At 50.5% G+C, this 23,724-nt stretch overlaps 1 protein-coding gene across 3 annotated transcripts in view; it reads right to left on the bottom strand.

Annotated features, from left to right (window-relative positions):
* The window catches only part of PDE5A (phosphodiesterase 5A), a 46,825-nt gene extending 25,654 nt beyond the window's left edge, over positions 1-21,171 (bottom strand). For 2 of the 3 annotated variants that reach the window (XM_061565458.1, XM_061565459.1), the window contains exons 1-12: positions 20,203-21,171; positions 11,805-12,068; positions 11,120-11,357; positions 10,134-10,340; positions 8,404-8,493; positions 7,600-7,671; positions 5,864-5,953; positions 4,252-4,392; positions 3,039-3,103; positions 2,143-2,251; positions 1,964-2,042; positions 662-837 (exon numbers count right to left, since the gene is read on the bottom strand). In XM_061565458.1, coding sequence (XP_061421442.1) covers positions 662-837; positions 1,964-2,042; positions 2,143-2,251; positions 3,039-3,103; positions 4,252-4,392; positions 5,864-5,953; positions 7,600-7,671; positions 8,404-8,493; positions 10,134-10,340; positions 11,120-11,357; positions 11,805-12,068; positions 20,203-20,687 — 2,016 coding nt within the window. In that variant the 5' untranslated portion in view covers positions 20,688-21,171. Of the gene's footprint in view, positions 1-661; positions 838-1,963; positions 2,043-2,142; positions 2,252-3,038; positions 3,104-4,251; positions 4,393-5,863; positions 5,954-7,599; positions 7,672-8,403; positions 8,494-10,133; positions 10,341-11,119; positions 11,358-11,804; positions 12,069-19,337; positions 19,443-20,202 lie in introns of those variants that run through there. The other variant, XM_061565460.1, reaches the window with a different exon arrangement.
* Positions 21,172-23,724: the final 2,553 nt, after the last annotated feature.

Raw genomic sequence — 23,724 nt, 5'->3', positions numbered from 1 at the left:
GTCTCCCATTGTATTTTTACCAGATGGAAATTCCTCTGGTACAGCCATCGAAGGCTTCACGAACTACGTGATCGAAATAGATGTTAAATAATGTGGGAGTTAGTGGACATCCCTGTCGCACCCCAAGGTAAACAGGGAATGACTCTGACTCCCGGTCACGTAGTTTTTTTCCGGTCCGACTCACCATCATAAAGGTCCTTAATGATTGTGAGCAGAGAGTCAGGGACTCCAAAATTACAAAGAACAACCCAGAGCCCAGGCCTACTGATGGTATATAGGCCTTGACACACTCACTCGCACACATAAACTCACTCACACATTGCGTCACACTCTGCAGAACAGAGGGAGAACAAACTCCACACAGAAAGGTGCTTGAGTCAGGAATAGAACCCAGGCCCTTCTTGCTGCGAGGCAAAAGTGTTACCATTGCCCCACCCTGCCACCCAGCCACCCACATTCAGTTGCTTAGGCACCTAAAGCACAAATACTTCCCCAAGCTCCGAATGGCTTTGGCTGTTGATCATCATCATTGTCATCAGCCATGGTCAATCCACAGCTGGGCTAAAGGCCTCCCTAAACCTGAGGAATGCCATACAGAACAGGGCAAGAATACACAAACTCCACACACACAGAGGCGCCCTTGTCTGGAGTCGAAACCCACCTCCAGCGTCACGGTCTGCTTGGCCACGGCACGCGCCACGGCCTCGTACATGCGAGTGTTACGAATGGCCATGCCGCAGAAGATGGCGAAGGCCTCCACGAACTGCTCATCGTTGCGGTTGAAGGGGCGCACCTCGCTCGCGCCCTCCTCCAGCTTGTTCACCAGCTGGCACACGCCTGTGGGCGCACGCGGGGGATGCCAACGGTGAGAGTCCCGGCACAGGACGACGCCGCGAAGCATCGCCAGCCGTCCCCTGTGTACAGTTGCGTCCGATACCAATATAAGTGGATGGTATAGATAGACATACAGCTTAGGATTAAAGTAACCGCACGTGTAAACCAGCCACATGGTTAATGGCGACTCGGAAGAATTGCTCCGTGTGACACGTGCTGGTGCATTTTACAGAGTGACGGTGCTGTTCTTCACAAGATTAATATTAACCACAATAAATGTGCTTGCCCTCGATTTGGAGCACCTGCCCACGTCCTTCATTTCGAGTGTGCAACATAAGTGCATAGCTCCAGTGGCTTCCTAATCTCAAAAGGAAGAGCGTTCTGAAAGCGCATGATGCAGGTGACCGTCTTTGTTCGATGGCAAGCCAAAAGCTGCTGCGAGCATGACTGGATTTCGCATGACTGTTTATGCTCCTTGATGAGATATGGCAGGGGCGAGTCTATCCATAGGACAATCCCACAGTTGAGTTCCACACAAAGTGGTACCAATTTTATTGACCCTATACTGGGATGGACTGAGTGATCCCCCCAACCGGGATCTGAACTCGCCACCTTCCGACTGCGAGCCACACACTCGACCGCTGAGCCACCTGGCCGGATCTCATATATTCTGTCAGTGTTTCTATAATATCCCCTATAGAGTGTGTTTTCATAACACAAATTGGATAAAACGCGATGACTGTATTAGGGAACACATTTTTTCATAACGCGGATGCAAATTGGATATAACGCGATCGAGTGAACATAACTACATCACGCGAGTAGGAACGAGTGGTCGTGCGGCTGCTTCGGCGTAGCACCATCACACAAGGCGAGATGCTGCTGAATGCTTATATGCGTACGCATGTCACGTGTTATCGCGGACTGCGCTTGACCCTGTATTATATATTTGTTACAACGCCGCGATGTTTCTTCAGGAACGCAACCCTCGCGCTATAGGAGAACAGACTGTACGTTGTAAAGTACATTTGAGTGAAACTATTTCTTGTATGGTTTCATATACACTCGCATGTGTGCACACAGCAGTTGCAAGGGCAACGTGTGCTCGTTCGTGGCCACGTGAACTCACCAATGACTTCGTTCTTTTTCCGGTTTTGTATCGGAGCACAAAGTAGACTCTTCGTCCTGTAATTTCCCCTCTCCTCACCCTTGAACACAGCAAACAACGTGGACATCCCTGAGCGTCAAACGAAAGGAAGCGAATCCTCCCCATCTGCGTTAGGGATCAGGGAAACCGGCTGTACTCACGGGGAGGTTGAACCGGTTGTCACGATGCACGTCTGCAATGTTGAGGAGAGTGAGCATCTTCATCACAAACTCGGCGTAGATAAAACTCACCGGGTGACTCCGACTTTCACTGCAGGGAAGGCGGAGGCAGGGAGAAGTGACGAACTGATGAGCACAACGTGATGGGAACGCATTCAATCAAGCGTCGTGCAATATCGTCCACTCTCAACACGCAAGTCATGTCAGAAACAAGTCCAGGTTTTGGACGATTTTTGACCCCCCCCCCCCCCTTCGTCACACAGCGTCACAAAAAGTCAGACCCCCCTCAAATATGACGTCACAAAGCTCTTCCCCCCCCCCCCAAAATTAAACATGCTTCAAATCGCTGTCAACTATTGTCATTGTAGTGCGTATTTAATGTGGAGCTGCACTCTGATGTTGCAGGAGAAAACATTTATTAAAAAGTCGATTTAATCATGTAGAACGTGTTGTCTAAATTTATTTAAAGTTGCGCATTTTGATGTGACGTCACATTTCTCAACCCCCCCCCCCCTCTCGTCACACATCGTCACAAATGTCTGACCCCCCCCCGCCTCTAGGTGCGTGATGTCATTTATGGACGGCCCCAGTGCTTAAAGTCACACCGGAACGCTGCATGGCTGGCTTGGCACAAGGCACCACTGCTAAATAACAAGATATGCTTCATCATAATAACAATCCTTGATTATTGTACCATAAATTAACATCATCCTATGAACAAGTTTGTAACAAAAATGTAATGCTGCGACATCGCCGTTGTGTTGGATGTGTGGGGGGGGGCGCTAGAATAATTTGCGGAGCAGCAGCAGCAGCGTTCCGGCCAGGCCGAGCTGCAATTAGTTACCGAGTACCGATTTGTGTTACAACGCAAACTGTACCTTTGAGAGGTGTTTTCTGCAACACCGGGCACCTCGAGGCTCTTGTGAAATACCCTGGAAAAGATCTGCACCCATCATGAACACCGACGTTCTTCTTGGAGACTCATTCTGCTGCCTGTCTGTTGCGAGTTCGTTTCGACCATTGCCACCACCCAGAACACTTTTGAAACAAAACGGGGCACGAGGCTATCACGAAGGCACTGAATTTGCCAGACGAGTCCAGTCTGCCAGTAGGGGGCTATGTTGCTACAACAGACTCTCGATTATCCACGTGTGGTTGATCCAAGCTGGAGATTTTTGTTATTGATGGTTCTAATACGGACAAGATGTGTGCAGCCCCAGAGCGCAGGAGGCAGTGCTTTTTATTCACACATTTTTTTGGGCGATCTCTTATGACAATAAAACCATAGGGAAAACTAAATAAATGAATCACACGCGAGCACATCATTTCAAATGTTGACTGGGTATGGGGGTAGAGGGCAGGGCAGTAGAATCCATCGTCGCACAGTGCATGCGTGTTCACGCGGCGATGCTCCCCGCCCTCACTAAACCTCACTGGCCAGTGCGTGATAAATTATCTGTTTTTTTATTTAAAAATTTCGCCCAGATAATCCTGAACGCTGGGACATCTCAATTGCAAGGGTGTCCGGGGCATGGAGTGACACATACACGGCAGGCAAGTAATGATACACGACTTTTTTTTTTTTATCTACAACTATACAAATTATTTGGTGACTATTGAAGGGTTTGTCTGTTAAATACTCGTCATCAGAAAACAGTTAATTTTTTTTATAATGTCATTCTCATCAGGCCGCATGGTGGAAGCAAGAACAGCCTCCAACTCTTATCATCCGCACTGTCTCTCCACTGCGCTCTCTATTCATGCACTGTGAAGGCCCATTACCAGAAACATCGCCAATTATATAATGCCGCAATGTTGACATATGTGCTGAGTTTGTTGTTGTTGACAACTTATACAGTATACAAGTACAGTATACAATGGCAATTGCCAAACCAATGTAGTAGGACTTGGTGTGGCTTTTCTGGGTAAATCAGTCATTGGTATTGTTCGTAAATGTATAGTTTGGTCAAATAACCCCTAGCAATTGCACAACCTTGGGTGAGGCTTTCATCCAGCAGTGCATTGGCACAAGAGCCACAAGCGTGTATGGGTCGTATGGGGCCCTGGCGTGGGCGTGCGGGGGGACCTTACGTTGGGCGAGTCTTTGTCGGCGATGAACACAGCGCAGCGCTGGCAGGGCATGAACGAGAGGATGATGTCGATGATCCTGCCCACAAGCTCCTCCAGGGAGCTCTGCTCCTCGCACACAAGGCTCGCCAGCTCCAGCAGCACCTGGGCGGAGGCGCGGGGCCGGCACGTTCGGGCGAGCGCAACGATTCCGTTACGCGAGATGGCAACGTCGCTATACGATGAAAGTGTGAAGGCCTTCCCAAAACCGTGTCGGTCACGGGGGGTGTTTGACCATACTTCACCACGGGTTGGTGGCGGGGGCGGAGGGCGCGGGGGGAATGGTTCACGTTGGCAACAGTCGGGAAGCGACATCGGATCGTCGGGTTCGTGGCTCAGTGCAATAACCACCGCACAACTGCTCAACCCCGTGATTTAAAAAAGTGCCTTCAAATATGTATGTAGCAAGATGTATGTATGTCAGAATATATCCACAGTGGCAGCAGTTGAATATATACTTCCCCTTCGCACATATTAATTCACTGAAATATTACTGTCATACGCTCAAGTGCGAATGATGCAGTTGCCTGGAAAAATAATAATAATAACAATACGAGTGATTCAGAGAAATAATACATACGCTTTAATGACAAAATTTGGCATTTTCCCCCAAACTATGCATATTCAGTAATTGATTTAAAGGCATTAAGTACAAACAAATGATACATTTAGAATTATAAGGTTATATGACCATCAAAGATTATCTTACCTTCACCTGTGCCATGTTGCACGCTATCACCCGCACTCGCTGCGCTACAGAGCTTCTGCCCAGGTGCTGTAACAAACTGGCCAGGTATAGTGGCGGTCTCCACTCTATACAAAGACCCCTCAAACAAACGGTGCAGAGGCAAACAGAAAACGAACTCCCTTTCTAAACGACCTGGTAACTAGGTAATGAATGGGTGGGTGGCGTTATATTGCAGCAGCACGATGCTCATGTTTCACAGACAATACAGGCCTGCCCACAATTAGTTTACACACACGTGCACACACACATTCAAACGATACAAAGCTTTGTATTGCAAAGCTTTGTATTGGGTGGCCTTTTTGAAAATGTTAAATCAACTGAAAATGGTGTGTTAAGTGCATGCACCTGAACACGTGGTGCAGCCCATTTTCCACGCCAAAAAACAAACTGACACCGCCACCGCCACCACGGGCGACCACGCTGGACTGCGCCCCACGCACCGGCATCCAGTGCTGTGACCATCAACTGTGCAAACCATGCGGCTCCAGCAGGGCCCATCGGCTCCAACGACCGAGGCGCCCGCATACGAAGGAGGGGGGAGACGTTGCACCAGGGCCCATGCCGACCATGCTACACCACTACTGGCACCGTGGAAAACCACAACACCTTGGCCAGGAATCTCCAAGTTATTATTCATTATAATTGTGCTTGACAGTTAGGCTTCACTGAGTTCAAAGACGCGTTTGCCAGGAGGGTCCTGCCAAGCCTTCGAAGTAGGGGACTATGTCGCTGCTGTGAGTAATCCCAATTTAGCAACTTGCAGGTAATGTTTTGGCCAATGCCACTTCCGTTTTATAGTTTTAATCCCTGAAAGCCCGGAGAGCTCACTTGGTTCCGTCGATTCTCGAGCAGCGAGTCCTCATACAGCTGCGCATTGTGCAGCACGATTCCGCAGAACGCCAAGTAGGCCCCGAACTCCTGGGCGAGGCGACGTCGAACGGGAGAGAGAGAGACGCTGTATGAGCCACCACAGTCACCCGCACACAGCGGGAGTCGGTGTGGGGCCGCTTCAGTGAATTCAAAAGTCGGCGTTCATGTACACCAACAGTCGTGAAGCTAGCGGTGGAAATTCTGCAGTACTATGACAAGGACCAGTCGTCCATAGGACATATAATGAAGTAGTGCAGCCTTCCCAAGACGTATTCATTTTACTGACCCCAGAGGGACAATTAAGTTAATCGATCTGGCAAGGATTTACACTCATGCCCTCCTATTCATTCTGCCCTACCAACTGAGTTTCTCATTTGGAAAGTCAAACATGTTGAATGATGTTAAACGTGTAACTGGCATATGCCTGCAGGAATAACTAAATCGTTGTTGAAACATTGGCATAAAACCTCAAATCACTTACGCAGAGATATTTTACCATAAGATAATCGGTTTCATTTTGGTAAAAGTGTAAATGTGCATTTCAAGTATCGATACTGTGGTGTTGCTGAAATGCATTACAACCAATGCAAATGTAAAAGTGGCCACTGCGCTCTGCCACAGAGTCACAACGCTGTGGGCTCTTATGAAATTGTCTTTTCCGAGACTAAGGTGCTCTGCAAGCTACCATCAAAGGTTTGTACACGAGGCCATCCAAATATGCAAACACAGACATAATTTCAACCGTGATGATGGGTACAAACTTAGTAATCATTGGAAAGATGTTATTAACCATGCAAAAAAGATTTAACTACACATATTTGGAGCATTCCTACATAACAATAGGCTCAGTCAACCATTCTACACAACAAAGACTAATTTCCTGGCAGCGATTTAAGCCGCACCACCTCTACATAATAATAGGCTCAGTCAACCATTCTACACAACAAAGACTCATTTCCTGGCAGTGATTTCAGCTGCATCATCTCTACATCTTTCTTCATTACTGACAACTTGCAGCTCAGCACACGGCAGATGCCTGCACAGCGCGACTCACGACCTCCTCTCAATACCAAGATCCAGGATGGTCACCGTGTCTACGCGCCGCTTCTCGGTGGCAGCCCCAACAGTCTGGAACGATATCCCTCTGCACATTCGCAGCATCACCTCAATCGCCTCCTTCAAGAGACACTTAAAAACTCACCTCTACAATCATGCTTTTGAGCGACTCTGAGCTTGGCTCCGCGCCTCTGAGTTGCGGCCACTACGTCTGCAAATTTGCGCGCGTTACAAATTGTACTATTATTATTATTACATAACAAAAACGTTCAGTCCCTTTTACATGCACCTTTACATCATCCGCACCTAGTTTACACAACAAAGGCTCATTCCTAGCAGCGTGCTTCAGCCGCACCGAACCTCACAAAAATAATATCCAGGGCCTACCTTGGCTCCTCCCACCCTCAACCAGTATATATACAAATACTGTTTCTTGGAATTTCTCTCACTTGATACAGCTATCGTGCTGTGACGGTTCCACCTGAAGACGGAAGCTTGTGTTGCCTCCGAAACGTCGTGATTTTTATTTTATTTTACTTTTATTAATTTTAATTTTTTTACCTACGTGACTTTACCGAAAAAACCTAAGAATATGAGAGTCATGAGGTTCACTCCGCGTGTCATGCGCTCAGTCTTACCCTTTCATCCTTTTCAGTGAACTTCCCTTCGTTATTCCCCTTCTTGTTTATTGCTTGAGCAACCCCAACAATCTGTTTCACAAACACAGCAGCACCGGGTGTCCAAGAAGACAATGTACATATATTATTATTTTAATATATGCATAGAAAAAATGATATCCTTGGGAAGTCTACTGACGTGGGACAACGACTGCACGAAAGACATAAGGACGAGGATCGCAAAGGCAAAAAGGAGTAATGGTAGGAATAAATAACATCTGGAGAAGTAAGCAAATCAGCTGCAAGATCAAAATGCACATCTTAAGAACATGCATGTTCCGTACAGCGTTGTATGCCTGCAAGACTTGCACACTAAGAAAGACTGACAGAGATAAGATATTGACACTAGAAATGTATTGCTAGAGGAGGATACTGCATCTAAACTAGACCCTAAGAGTGACCAACGTCGAAGAAGACCTGATGATGCAGGCAGTGATGATGAGACGGAAACTGACACTATTTGGACACATATGTAGGATGGACAACAACAGGAAAATTAAAAGTATGTTCTTCGGAAAGATGGAAGGAACCAGAAATAGAGGAAGACCTAACACAGAATGGCTTTACGACGACATCAGAGATTGGTGCCATAGGGATGCGGCACTACTGGAGCATACTTGCACAAGACAGAGAGGAAAGTGGAAACAAATGACGAAATGTGCAGTGGCCACCTACGGGTGATCTGCTAATGGATCGTGATGCACAGAAAAAAATGCATTCGTTCAAAATGGCAAAATCGTCACATAAGTGAGAGTGCTCTCTTACCTCCCCTTTATTGTCTTTAATTGGCAAACACAGCACGCTCTGCGTCTTGTAGCCGGTCATTAGATCGACTTCCACATTAAACCGAGGGTCCTAAACGTGGAGAGGATAAGCAGCACATTGATCGGCATTCCTCCGTGCTCTCTGACGGATGCTTTACCGGTACGGTTACTTACACCGCAACGATTCCCAGGGCACCCCTTCGTGAGTTGCGTTTAAAGTCACGCATCTTGCATGCCACATTGCCCATAATGCATCTTCTGAAGGCTTCTGCTCAATTTTACTGTTGATCCTTGCCCAGTTTTAAAATGTAGAACAAGGTGCAAGTGAATGAGCATATTTGATTTAACTCTGTTATAAACTGTTTATATTTTACCAGGTAAGGCCCACTGAGCTATGCACCTCTTTTTCAGAAGCGACCTGGCCACAAATGATACCTCAACAAAGTGGCTTATCATGTAGACATTTATAGCAGCCAAACACTCTCAACGCATGTTTCTAAATGTGGAGGTAAGAACTGGAGGACCCAGAGAAAAATCCACGCGACCACAGGGGGAACATCAAAACTCCAAATATACAGGTGTCAGGGCCGGGATCGAACCCACGACCTCCTGTAAACCAGGCGAGGTAGTTAACATCTCGCCACTGTGGCGCACCTCGGTACAGAGCAAACAGCACCGTCTCTCTAGACCGGAACTCGCAGCTTTCCACAACCTAGTCTAATGCTACACATGGACATGAACGGCACTTTGTCAATACACTGCTAGACGGGGGCCTCTCCGTACTGTGTGGATCGTGGGATCTATTTGATCGTACCTCACTATTTTGGTCAGCGCAGGTTGGCGAAAGTGGGGAGCATAGACGTGGAAGCACAGAAGTGCAGTGCAACAATTGATTTTGCTGCACTGCTCTCTGCTGCCCACCATATAGCTTAAAGTCATATAACACCTGTCATACATGGTGGTCGCACATCACAACAAGAGTTGTATTTAAATTTAGATTTCATCATTATTGTACCAGCGCTTTGGTTATCTTGCACACTGCGCTCTATAGACATACATTTTTTATTGGTCCATGTACTAACCTGCTTAGCTTAGCCGATGACAAAGTCACCCAGAATGTATCTGATCCCATCAACTCTTCGCGTGATGCTATAGCCAAAGAATTGGCACCAAGCAAGGCAGACAGAATTTCCCCTCCCCCTTCTCGGTCTGCCCAGCAGGGGCACGAGCGAGATGTCACCCAAGCCCTGGCAATGTACCAAGCTGTTACTAAAACTATAAAAACTAAACAAATTTTTATTTTACCCAGTAGGGCCCACTGAGCTCTTTCCCAGAAGCAACCTGGCCACAAACAATAATAGTACAACAAAGTGGCTTATCATGTGGAAATTTAAAGCAGCCAAATACTCTAAACGCATGTTTCTATATGTGGAGGGAAAAACCGGAGGACCCGGAGAAAAATCCACGTGACCACATGGAGAGAGACATGGAAACTCCAAATATACTGGCGTCGGGGTCGGGGTCGGGATCGAACCCATGACCTCCTGCATACCAGGCGAGGTAGTTAATATCTCACCACCGCCCCCCTGTTGCGTGGGCTATCACGACAGCAATTCACCGCTCAGGAGGAGTGTGAACTTGGGTTGGGCCAAAAGTGACATTTGGCGGTGCAGGGCCCAGCCACCTCTCCCCCACCCCCCGCCCCCGGCGCCGTGCCAGGACCGCTCTTACCTGGTAGGCGTTGGGAATGTTGACGCCGTTGCCCGTAGCGGCCACGTATCCCACGATGCCCTTGCCCCAGGCGAGCCGCAGCCAGCTGGTGCGGGCCTGCTCGGGCGTAGAGCCGAGCGACACGTCGAAGAGGGTGCTCACGAGACAGCGCTCCTGGGAGCTGTCCTCGCGCACGATGAACAGTGAGCAGCGGTCGGCCGTCAGCACCTGGGATGGCGCAACGCGTCGGCACGAACATAACAACGCTGTATTTTTCGTAACTTTTTAATTGAAAAAACATATTTTGCTGTCTGCTGCTGGCTCTGCTCAGCAACCATGATAACAAATAGCTTTGGCCAGACTGGAAGCAGATTTTTTTTGGATGCTAAAGAACTAATCTCTTTGTCAATGGTCTCCCCGTGATTATAATTGCAATGCGGGTCAATGTAGATCAGTTAAGGGAGGCCCAGGACCGGTTCAGATGTCACTCGCCACTTATGTCAGCTGTGGCCGGGTATGAAACTCGGGTCACACAGCCCAGAGTGCAAAGATGATATAAATTGTGTTTGCCAAAGCTGACCAAATGTGTGCATGTTCACCACAAGTACTGCGTGTGTGTGGATAATGCAGACTTTATTCCTTGGAAAAGGTTTTTATTTGGTGTTTGAACATCTTTACACCTCCTGTTTTATTGACAGAAAGGGTAAAACCTATTCTTATTTTTCATACAATGATATAAATTGGCTTGGAGTTTTGATGACAATACTTTATAAAATTATCAAAACTGTTCACAGTAATTCTGCAAATCCAGTTGTAGTTTAACACGTAGGCTTTCGCGACCAAAATCATCCATAATACAGATTTCTGGGCTAGATCGCGTAGTTTGAGATGTTGAATACATCTACCCAACGGAATTAAGTGCAAAATAACTAAAAACATTGTAACCTCCACTGCTTCATCTCTTTCCCCCTCTAAACTCGGGTGGCTTCTCCAGATGCTGCGGGGACCTGGTTGACGTGCAGCAGGATGCGGTGGCACAGAGTCACGACGTCCAGGCGGCAGGCGATGTCCTTGACCAGCTCGAGGAAGCGCTCCCTTTCGCCCGAGACGGAGCGCGCCGAGCCGGCGCCGTACGCACTCACGGTGGTCGCCGTGGCGACGGCGGCGGTGGCCATGACGCAGCCCGACGCGGCCCTCCCGGGAACGTCTGAGGCCTCCGCGTGCGGCTGGGGGGACGACCACGATCTGCAGGTAGCGAGCGCAGCATGAACTAGATCCTCTGGGTGCTGCTGCTGCTGCATACATCACCATAATAACCACCTTCACAGTGCTACCATCACCAATGTCACCAACGTCACCATAATCACCACCAAGATAAACATTGCCACTATCAACCACAAATGCCATCACCACACGCCCCCAAATTAACGGTCCACCATCTCACTCACAGTTCAGGACACGGGCGTCCCCGCAGGAGAGCATGAGGGGCAGTCATAGGCCATTGTTTACATTTTAATAAATGTAAATGCGTTCATAAATAATACTTAACTATATATGTCTCATGCAGATGCATTTAATATTCGACAATAAAAAAAACTATATATTTAGATCAAACAGTTATACATTCAATATTTCCCGAAGCTGGGCGACCCTGGGGACTGCACCACAGCCGGGCGATTTGGGGGACCGCACCTCGGGGTAGCAGCCTCCGTGCCCAGGACGAACGTGAGCGAGCCATCGCTTGGGTCCTCCATGAGCAGCGGCCGCAGCGGTCGGTCGAACTCGGAGGCCGAGATCTTGCGCGGAGGGGACTGCCTGCACCCGTCCACCGCGCGCCCGGCCCCGGTGGCCTCCGCGTGGCCCAAGGAGCCACCCCCCACTCCGCGGGACGAGGAGGTCCGGTCGGCGCTCACCACGGGTCGCACACGCTCCTCGAACCACACGTTGATCATCTCTCTGCACGGGTGACATAATCCATCACCGAGTTTATACAAAGCGTCTCGCCCAACTGTCGTCTCCAAATGACAAATGACGTTTGTTCATCAGCACCACTTTAGTTTGGCAAAATATGTGTTTGTTTGGCTACCCTGATGAATGTGTTGGGTGGGTGCACGGGACAGCGCGCACGTGTGTGTGTGCGCATTGACAGGGGGCAGCCGTAGTGTGGCGGTTAGCGCGCTGCACTACGAACCCGGCAACCCGAGATTGTGCTCGTAGGCAGCGGTTAGCGCAGCGGTTAGCGGACTGCACTTAGAATCTGGCGACCGTGGTTTGATTCCCGCTCACGGCCAACACCAGTGACGATGATCTGAACCGGTTCTGAGCCTCCCGTAAGTCGACTAAGTCTTAAATGTGTACCTGGTTCGGTGTGTAAACATCACCACTAGGGACGACAAAGGCGATCGGGCGTGGTCACCCACCCCCTCGTGTGCCCTTCTGGCCTTCATAGGTGCTCGCTCACAGCACGTACCCCAACAGTCTGTTGAGGCTATACGGGGGACATTTGTCTTTGCAGTGGCGTAGCCTGGCTGGCATGCGCCCTGGTACTGGGAATGACATGGGGGTTCCTGTGCAATTACAGAACATCACAAAACAATTAACATTTCAGAAAAGTCAACATATTCGTCAAGAACACTATGGCCTTAAGATGAATAATATAAAATTGGGCAGTGTTTTGGGCAATGTACTTATTCATAGAACATGAACACATCAACACGTGCTATGAATATCTGTGAATAACCCAACCAATAATAGGTACTGCATTTTATCCTCTTAAAATTATCAATTGTAATCTGAATGACTACATTAACCCCCCCCCCCCCCCCCCGTCTTCGCACCTGACAGTGATGACATCACCTCCACTCTTCTATTTATGACCATGAAGAGGAAGACTTCTTCACAACCCTGGCTAATCGCCTGATGAGGCTGCATGAAATCCCCTGCGAAACTTCACAGTGCTCTAAGTAGTAACTAATTCGCACGTTTTATGTTTAGGTGACAAACCTTACTAATTTCCGCGATCTAACCCAAAAGCAACCTCTATTATGCACATGAACATGTCAGTGCAATCACATTGTTCATTTAGGAGTGTGAATGCTGTCATTGGACGTTGATTCACCCAGCCCACTCACTCACATACCAACACACACCCAAACCAACACGACCCACACACCAACCCACACACCAACCCACACGATCCACACCCCAACCCACACACCAACCAACCCACACACGCCGACCCGACAGGATCCACACACCAACCCACACACCAACCCACACGACCCACACACCGACCAACCCACACACGCCGACCCGACAGGACCCACACACCAACCCACACGACCCACACACCGACCAACCCACACACACCGACCCGACAGGACCCGCGTCAGCCTCAGCAGCCTGCACCACCACGGCCGTCCGCCTGGGCGCGCTCCTGACACGAGCACGGAGGTCTCCAGACGCCGCTGCGTGCAGGGGCGCGTACGGGGGCTGCGCTGGGCGCGTGTCCGATTTTTGATCATTCGCGGAACTGGTGCGCGATTCTCTCCCGGCACGCTTGTCACAAGATTCCCACCGGAGCAAGCTGCATGCTTCAAAACACCGCGTGCATAATACGCTCCAGTCTAGGAGTGAAACTAAAAAGAGCGCACGCTCCGCTCGTCCCACGACTTCGTGCGGCGTGTAAATAAATGTTCGTACCCCGCGCGTTGTCCGGCGCGGTTCGCTTGAATTTGGTCGCATTCATTATCGACCGTTCCGCACCAGGGTAAACCAAATTAGGCCACACAGACTCTACCGTTAATTTAGTGCACTCCTGCGAGTGTTCGGAAGCTGTCCGTGCCTCTTTTGTTTACGATCAAGATCGATTTAAATCACAGCGCATTCCTTCCTCCCTGCATAACAGATTACAGCGCGCGCGTGCCAAACACACACACATCACAGCTGATTAAAGAGCCCGGCTACAAACATTCTTCGTTGCCATTGCATAACTTATAGGGTGCTCGCAAACAACACGCTTGTTCCGATTTTTTTTCACGAGTAGAAACTTTTGTTTCAAGATCGTTGTCCGAAACGTCAATCTTTGTGTCAATGTGCGGATTTATACGTCTCTTTACACGAGATGTACGCTGTTAGCGAGCATCTATTAAGGCGCGCGTGATTGACGGGTCGAGCGGCCAGCAACTCCGACACTTCCCCCTCTCCCCCTGTGCTGATATTGACAGATTCATAGCAGGCATCATTTCAGGCTCAGTCGACCTTGGGGAGGCTCGGGATCGATTCAGATATGACTCGACACTGAGGTTGACCAATAGGGATCCATCCCTTGGCCGCACTCGGGCATCGATCAGCCTCCAAATATATCTGTACCAGATAGAAATGACTCTTGTACAGCCATGGAAAGCTTCTTGACCTACGTGTTCAAAAAATGTGTTAAATAATATGGGAGCCAGAGGATATCCCTGTTGCACCCCAACGTAAACACGGACTTCCCAGCCACGCAAATTTACCTGGGTCTGCCCACCATCATGAAGGTCCGTAATGATTATGAGCATAGAGTCAGTGACCCCAAAAGCAGGAAAAACAACCCAGAGCCCTGGCCTACTGATGATATGATAGGCCTTAACCAGGTCAATAAACCGAAGAGGTAGGTCCCATTGAAATCCCCTCCACCTCTGCTGCAGCAGACAGAAAATATAGCATCTGTGCAGGTCCGCCACGGTCTGAGACCGCATTGAGTCAAGCCTCTCCTCAGCGTGCCTGGCAAAGCAATGTTAAATAATGCTTCCTGGCACACCGAGGAAGGAGATGTCCTGGTAGTTGTTACAATCACTACGGTCGCCTTTCTTAAAGAGGGGGAACACCAGGGCATCGTTCCAATCCTGCGGAACCTGTCTTGTGGTCGAGACATTTGTGATGATGTTATACAGGGCAGTCTGCATACGGACACCATCCTCCCTCAGCATTTCGCTTGGGAGATTATCTGTGCTCAGTGCTTTTCCTGGCCTCAGGTTCTGAAGCGCCCGTTTTAACTTCCTCAAAAGATGGCACCTCAGCCAGCAACTCACAGGGAGTGGATACTTCTTCCAATATTCGAGGCACGGTAGCCTCAGCAGAGACGTCCACACCTTACCCCATGGCATTACTTCACAGAGATGCTCTGTAAACAAGTATACCTGTTCCTGGAGGTCGGATATCGGGTCACCGTTCTTTCCCCTAAGGACGGTGATAGGAGTGGTGCCTCAAGTAAATTTTTATGGAATTTAAAAGGTATTTGTGATTGCACATATACAAAGATAAAGACTCCCTGTATAGCCTAAACAAACTGTTGGGGGAAGGCATACTAGGGGGCGGGTGGTCAGCACCACTCCTGACCGCCTTTGTATCCCAAGTGGCGATGTTTACACACCCCACCAGGTACTAATTTGAGGCTGAGTCGACCTAGGTGAGAGGCCCAGGACCGGTTCAGATAATTGTCGCTGGTGTTGGCCGTGAGCGGGATTTAAGCTCGGGTGACCGGCTTCGTAGGGAAGCGCACTCATCCCTACACTACGGCACCACACACACAAGGTGGCATGCTCTCACACACACACCAGCTCCCACCCGTGCACACCGAGGATGTACAGAGAGCTCTTTAGTACAATGTGCCGCAACGGAGGCGAACATTTACCTGGAGAGCCCACGCCGCCAGAGGCCATCTCGTCATGCTCGCCTACACGTCTCTTGACTTGCTCTGATCCCTGCGTGCGTCCACTATCGCATCAGCCCCCCCTCCCCCCCGTGCACTGATTTCCAGAGACTCTTCACTGGACGCGAACGTCACGGCGCAATGTAGCGCCATCGTCTCTCTTGGTCTCATTGGTCACATCCAAAAGGCGTTGTTCCGTTCGTGCCCGGTGATGCCTAGCATCCCCACGTTCGTCCCCACCATCCCAACCGATGCCACGGTCAGGCAAACTCAGTGGGGTTGGGAAGGACGCGTCGCTTGGAGGGGAAGATGGTCGAGAAAAATATCCCACGAGCAGCCAAGGAATGGAAATGCGTCTGCGAGCGAGAGATCGCCAGTCGAGGAAATGGAGCGATGACATCGGTTCAGGTACAGGTGCAGGGTGGATTGCTGCATCGTGAGAGGTGTCGGCTGCTTGGGGAGGCCTTCATCCAACGGTAGATTGAACATGTCTGATGATAATAGTCTCTCTTTAATTCCGCCAGGCACTTCAGTGGCCCAAGGCTAACTCGAGTCCACGTCTTATGCCCATGTGACTTGTGATCAGCTGTTGTAGTCAGGGGCCGTCCATAAATGACGTCTCGCGATTTTGGACGATTTTTTACCCCCCCCCCCCCCCTCGTCACACGGCGTCACAAAAAGTCAGACCCCCCCCCCCTCAAATATCACGTCACAAAGCTCTGCCCCCCCCAAACCATATTTCCATTTTAAAAAGAAAACATGCTTCAAATCGCTTTAAATTATTGTCATTGTAGTGCGCATTTAATGTGGCGCTGCACTCTGATGTTGTAGGACAAAACGTTTATTAAAACGTCTATTTAATTAAGTAAAACGTGTTGTCTACATTTATTTCAAGTTGCGCATTTTGATGTGACGTCACATTTCTCAACCCCCCCCCCCCCCTCGTCACAAATTTCTGACCACCCCCCCCCCCCTCAGGTGCGTGACGTCATTTATGGACGGCCCCTTACTCGAAGTGGAACGTGCCCACCTTTCTATCGGCTTTAGCGTCACACTCTTCGGATGCCAATTCATTGCTTCACTGATGACCCGGCGAAGCCCTCATCCGTATTTTTATAGGCGTTAAGAAGACGGGTTACAGACATTGAGAACATTACGCTGATCACAATCTTCAGGCCGCAATTAAGGAGCCCAAATTAAAAACGTTGACTTAAAAAAAAATCACATTTAGTCGACTCTATGTGTGTATATTTATACCAAATGTCAAATTTCTAGCCCTTGTCGAAAATAAACGGAATCAGTGTCACTCGATTACGATTGTCTATTTGTGATGGACTTCAATGACGAATGCATCCTAACCCTCGATGCGAATCAGAACATCTTGTAACAACATTACCCCCTCCTGATCTCTATGAAGCTGCGTGTCGAGCCTTGTTTGTCGACTTAATTCGACCTGAGACCTTTAAGACCATCTTGTCATTTCTCACATGTGCCGGAGACACGGGGTTACACTTCTTCCACGCACAGTATTTCCACACGTCATGTCAGTCATCCCTCTCTCTCCAACGTCAAATCGCGGTGACGGTAACGTCCACCGAACTGCACGACATAGACCGAGCGCCGTTAGCTCCGTGTAAGTGCAGTAATGAGCCTTAATTGCTCGGGGGTCATAAAGGTCTCGCAAATATGCTGAGCCTCTACAATCGGTGGCTGACAAAGAGTGGGAGGGGGCACGCTGAGCCACGGCACGGCCACGCCACCCGCTTCTAACGAAGGGTTTGCCAACAAGCCGCGTTGTCTTTTGATTGACAGGTACAAGGCAGATTTAATGTCAACAACAACACAAGCTGGTGAATTTCCATCGTTATTTCGACGTACTTGAGAATGTATAAACCCGAAGTGAATTGTTATGCGATCGTTGCTCGTAGAGTGTGCACCCTGCGAGGCTTGTGAAGTGCAGGCCGTGCATCGCCACCTCCATACATCGGGGAATGGAAATGAGTGTACGCGTCTCATTGGCCTTTGATGTTTGAATCAGGGGATTTTGTTCTCAGCCAGGACAAACTCTAAAACGTCCTCCCCCGGGACTTAGCATGCCACACCCGTCTCGCTTCCTTAATGTGTCCTCGGAGAACTTTAGGAGGACAGCATAGACTCCTACAATTGTGCAGGATGATCATACATGGGCGCCGTGTACTCTAGTGGTAGTGCCTTACGGCGATAAGCCAAACTCCGAGCCAGCATAGCAGCGCTCCGGAAAAAAATATCGAGTGAGAAATTAAGACTTGGTTGTAATGTACAGATATAATTGCATACATATGCAATACCGGCAGACCGTATAAACCTTATAGGACGTGGCCATCTGCTCGTTCGTCCCTCCGGACGTGAAAGGCAGCCAGCAAAACTTGTTCTCTCTCCCTAAAACAGTTACGATATCACCCTGGTGTTGCAGCCACCTAAGCCGTCGTTTTTGCTAGGAACATGAGATATGATCTGCAGCGACCCAGGCTGCGAGCAAGCAGCACGCAAGGATGATGTGCATGAATGCGTCCGCAGCTATATAAGGTCAGCAGCCCGGTCCTCATTAATGACCACACGCACACTACACGCACGCAGCCACTACTGCCCAAGTCACGCTCGCAGACCCATGGCAATGCCTACGGTTGCGCAGTGGTCCGGGCACTGCGCTATGAAATCGGCGACCTCAGTTCGATTCCCGGCCGCGGCTGCTAACATCAGTGGCGAGTGACATTGCCAGCGGTCCTGCGGCCTCCCCTCCGCCCCTTCACCAAGCGGCACTGACCAGCGTGGTGAAGTATGGCCAAATCATCCGCAAGACTGATGGAGCATGGGGAAGGCCTTAATCCAACAGTGCATTGACTAAGGGATGAACTGTACATTACACATTCAGTTCGATGACTCATTGACAGGATACTCATTTAAAATACGGCTATATAATTAGTCGTAAAAAATGCATTCAACAAGCATTAAGGGAGGGTATTCGTATTGCTGAAAAGGGATGATCAACCGAAACGTTCGCTTCCTATACACGTTCCGATTACAAGAAGTTCAACATACATACGTGCATACATACAAGACAATGATGATGATGGCTGTGAGATTGTGCTCGTGGGGAGCGGTAGTGCAGCGGTTAGCGCATCTGTTAGCAGGCTGCACAACGAACGTGGCGACCGAGGTTTGATTCTCGCTCACGGCCAACACCAGTGACGATTATCTGAACCGGTCACGGGCCTCCCCTAGGTCGACTCAACCTCAAATTAGCAACTGGTGAGGTGTATAACCATCGCCATTGGGGAGACAAAGGCGGTCGGGCATGGTGCTGGCCACCCACCCACCTCTTCGTGTACCGTACTTGACTTCATAGGTGCTCGCTAACAGCACTTGCCCCAACAGTCCGTCCAGGCTACATGGGGGATCTGTGTCTTTGTGTCTACAATCATCACGGATGTACTGCAACATGGGCAACGCAACCGTGCAACGAGCGCGGTAGAAAAAGCGAAGCCAGCCGCGCTCACCGTTACGCAGATTCCGCGAAGCACTCATCAAACACACCGCGCCTTCGTCTTCACGCAACCGCCGGTGGTGGTAGGCAGGGGGTGGGGGGTCACAGAACCCTGACCGCCTCGAGAGCACGTGGCGCATCGCCCTAGGCAGCGGGGTGCGTGCTGAGCGGCTCCAGTGGAAGCCCCGTGGCTTCCTCTGGCCCCGCTCGCCTTATGCAGTTATCTTGCGACGGGCGACTACGGCTCCTGCTGCTGTTACTGATAGCGGCGAATTGCGAACCGCGGGGAAGATGCGGGGCTGCCTCCCCTCTCTTCTCGCCCTGAGCTGAAAGTGCCCTCTTCCGGAATCCACCATCATCGACTCGCACGGGCGTATCTGTGAGCGCAAGACGGGACTCTTGATTTCACCCCCGGCCCCCCCCCCCATGATTACACACACAGAAAACCCGCGTGTTCCATCTATGCCAGAAACAATACCCTACACCTCGACTCACTCTGTAACGCCGCTTTCTTCTCCGGTGGCGAACACAACTAGCGCCCGTATGGTTTCGCACGAGCATTGTTTACAAAGTTCCTGAGAGCAGCAACTCGTGTTATTACCATATATGCAGTGCGAGCGAGGCGCCCGCCCGTTGTGTCGCCGCGATACGAACACGGGCGCGGTGCGCCGGCGTTCATGTCGGTTTGAGCGCTCCGCTAGGAAGAAGGATAATTTCCCGAAACGTCGCTTAGTGTACTTTTCTTTTCGGAGGCATCGTTATTCAATTGTTGTTGTGTGTGCCCGGGCACCACTGCCAACGCAGTACCACAAGCAGCTCTCTCTAATTTGCGAAGCCGAACGAGGTTCGGAACGTTTCGAGTGAGCCTGCACACTCACCTGGTTGCCTTCCTGGCGAAGTAAGACCTGGCAAAGTCCGGGTTGTCATCCAGCCAAGCCTCGACCGCGCGTGGATGGGGTGGACATGCGGCTGGCTCCAGATGAGGGGGAGCTGGATCCGGAGCGGGATCGCGGGGAGAGCCGGGCCGCTGTCCCGGCTCGGACCCCGAGTGTCCCGCGCCGGGGACTTGGCAGCGTGGGGACAGCGCGGGGCGCTCGGCTCGGCTCCAGGGGCGAGGGGCGGAACGAGCGCCAGCGCGCTCCGCCCCCGAGTCCGCGACCACGACCCTTGCACATCCCTCATCCTCCTCCTGCTCCTGCTGCTGCTCCTGACACTCTACGGCGTCTGCCGCAACGTCCCTCTGCCGAGACGCTGCTGCTGCTGCTTGTGACGTTTCCGGTAGGAGTGGTGCTGTTGGTGGCAGTGCTCTCGATGGTGATGATGGTGATGATGGGAACGGTGAAGAAACCAACGACGAATCCATGTGTCGATGCTTCTGGCTGTTGGCTTGCTGCTGCTTCTGTATTTGTCGCTGCTCGTGAAACAAACAAAATTGGACGGAAATCACGGGAGGTGTGTGGCAGACTCGCTTCAGTCCTCCCTGAGGATCAGCGAACACAGCTGATGCCGGTGCACGCACTCGGTCTGCGCTTCTTTACGCTCATCCCGTCCCCGCGGCGCCAGGCACAGTCACCAAGGTCCATCGGTCCCTTTAATCCCTTCGCGCCTAATCAGAGACCGCATCGAGATGAGTCGAGATCACTCCTCTCTGCGGGACACGGGGGGCTGCGCGCACCGCGGCTTGTTGAGTCTCGCGGGGAGAGACGCCGGTCAGCCCCTGTGCTCTCTCTCTCAGCTCTCCACGTCGCGTGCGGCGGTCCCTTGGCGACCAGAGATGCTACTGCTGCACTGTGTGCGGGGGCGATGCTCATCTCGCGTCGCCCACCTCGCAAGTGAGAGAGGGGAGGCAGCTGGCAGACTGCGTGGCCAGAAGAAAGCCCGTGGGGGGGGGTGGGGGGGTCGGGGTGGGGGCACAGTGTGTGCTAAGACCCCCCCCCTCTCACAAACCCCCCAACCATCCATCCCACACCCTCCACCCACAACCATCATCCCCACTGGCCACAGCCACCCATCTCTGTCTCGAATCTACCCACCCCCATCCACCCACAAGTGTACGGTCTTCGCCGAGAGACGTAAACACACGCGCGCGTATTAATATATAATGCGGGCTATACCCGACCGCAACGCGCAATGTGTGTGCGCGTGTTGTATGCGGCACGCTCATCAATAACGGCGTGCACTCTCGTTCGAGGCAGACGCGAGCAGCCAAGCGGCGAGCATGGCCATCGCGCGAGCGCTAGCCCTCGTGCGCACAGGCGGCTCTGTCAGCGAAACGTCGGACCTCAGGCAGCCGTGCGCGGTGCCTCCGCGGGGCGGCGGTTGGATTTAAATGAGAGCGCAATGGGATATAGACCTGAATATATTGGCATATGTAACCACTTAATTTGGCGATGCTGCGTTGGCAGTGATGCACAAGCATAATTAACACACGCACACAATATCCGAAAAACAAGCCTGTGCATATTATTTATCATAGTTGAATTCAGAGAGCCGAGGAGACAAACAGAACATTCCTTGCGTTTAAAGATGGGCTTCCTATTCTATCAGAGGGAGAGAGGACACTTGTCATTATGGAGGAGTCGGATTCTTGGTCTCTCTGGCATTCAAACAAGGAGTTGCATACACCCAGATAAACGAAGGCTCTCAGATGCCCATTTTCAAAGCGACGTCATCGCAGTTCCATGTCGGCGAGTCCGATCCGATTCGCCTCTGCTTCGTTCGTGACGCGTTCGAGACATCGCGTACGGGAAGCGTTGAGTCCCAGTCCCTCCTCAAGACACCCCGGCCTTACACAGCACCACGTATCGCGCGCAATTGCGTCACGAGAGCAAGCCGCCGTTGCTGCCTCCAGACCTTGTCAAGCCGATTCATCACCGAACCCGCCAGACCGAGGCGACTGCGTGCGTCCAGGCCACAGTAGCCCGAGGAATCAACATCACAACCAGACGCGCGAACCCGTGGATAGACTCAACCGTCCAACCCGTGACCTGCACTTGGAGAGGCGCGTGCCCAAGGGCACACATTCGGGATCTCGTCTGACCCTGACCCCGTGATGGACACAAGCACGCGCCACCTTGCTCGCTCTGCAGGAGGAGCCGCGAGACGGCTGCTCCTCACACAGGGTCGTCAATCGTCGGCGAATAGAGCTGCCTCGTCTGCACAATCCAGATCCATTCGCCAACCTACAGGGCGGTAGCAGGTTGACGCAGTGGCAACGCTGGTGCCTCACGGCAAGATTCCTGACTTGGGTGCCTTTCTGCGTGAAGCTTGTATAGTTTTATTTTAATTTTACCAGCTTTAGGCCCACCGGGCTAAATCGTTTTTTTTCAGAAGCGATCTGGCCACAAATGCTAGCTCAACGGAGTAGCTTATCATGTAGATATTTATAGCAGCCAAATACTCCGAATGCATGTTTATTCTAAATGTGGAGGAAAATCCACGCGACCACGGGGGAGAATATGAAAACTACAAATATACAGCAGGTGCCAGGGTCGTGATCAAACCCACGACCTCCTGTATACCAGGCGAGGCAGTTAACATCTCGCCACCGTGGCGCACCCAATTACCCACAAGCCCCCCCCACCGGGCACCACCTCGACTGAGTTTCTTCCTTCCATTGCTAAAACAAAAGCAGAACGTAATTGGTCATGGCAAAACATCACAATGCTGAAAAAAATCACCTATAAATTATTCAGGACTCCCGTAAATAAATAAAAAAAATTCTGAGTCTTGGGACTTAGTGAGGTTTTCCTGGGTTGAAATGCATCACAATAAAATAATTACATGTAGCTAATCAGTGCATCTGCCCAAGATAATAATGACCGTGAGGTGCGAAGAACACCTCTGGGGGAGTAAGGAAATACGCTCCCACAAAGGTTTTTGATTGCTTTCGAGAATTAAAGACATAACCACAAATGAGAATATTAATCACTTCATATTTGCTGACTAAACATACGTTATGCAATCGATGACAATTACAAAACATGATTGAAGAACTCAAAAAGGCCCAACAAAGGCCACAAATTCACAAATCGTTTCGTTTGGGTTAGATCGTGTCAACTCGTAAATATAACCCTCCACCTTAGTTCCAAACAACAACAGCACACAAACCAACCGACAGTCAATCAAATCAAGTTGTCCCTTGTGCAAATATGCCGACTGAATTGGGTTTCCAGAAGAAAAGACCGTAGTAATGTTCAAAAGTCAAGCAAACGATTGATAATTGTTGAGCCACGTTTCGCTGGAATGACACCCAGCATCAACCACCTGGTCTTCTTGGCGAGGGCGCCGATCGCGCTGCGTGAAAGCACGTGCTGATCCGGGTGCTCAGATCGGTGCTATGACGTCTCCAGGACACGTGCACATGGACCGGTTTAATAATTAGAGTCGATTGCTTGGTG

The sequence above is a fragment of the Lethenteron reissneri genome, chromosome 34 (assembly GCF_015708825.2).
Source record: "Lethenteron reissneri isolate LAM-NWPU_2019-01 chromosome 34, ASM1570882v1, whole genome shotgun sequence".
NCBI lineage: Eukaryota > Metazoa > Chordata > Hyperoartia > Petromyzontiformes > Petromyzontidae > Lethenteron > Lethenteron reissneri.
This window is presented reverse-complemented; position numbering and strand designations above follow the sequence as displayed.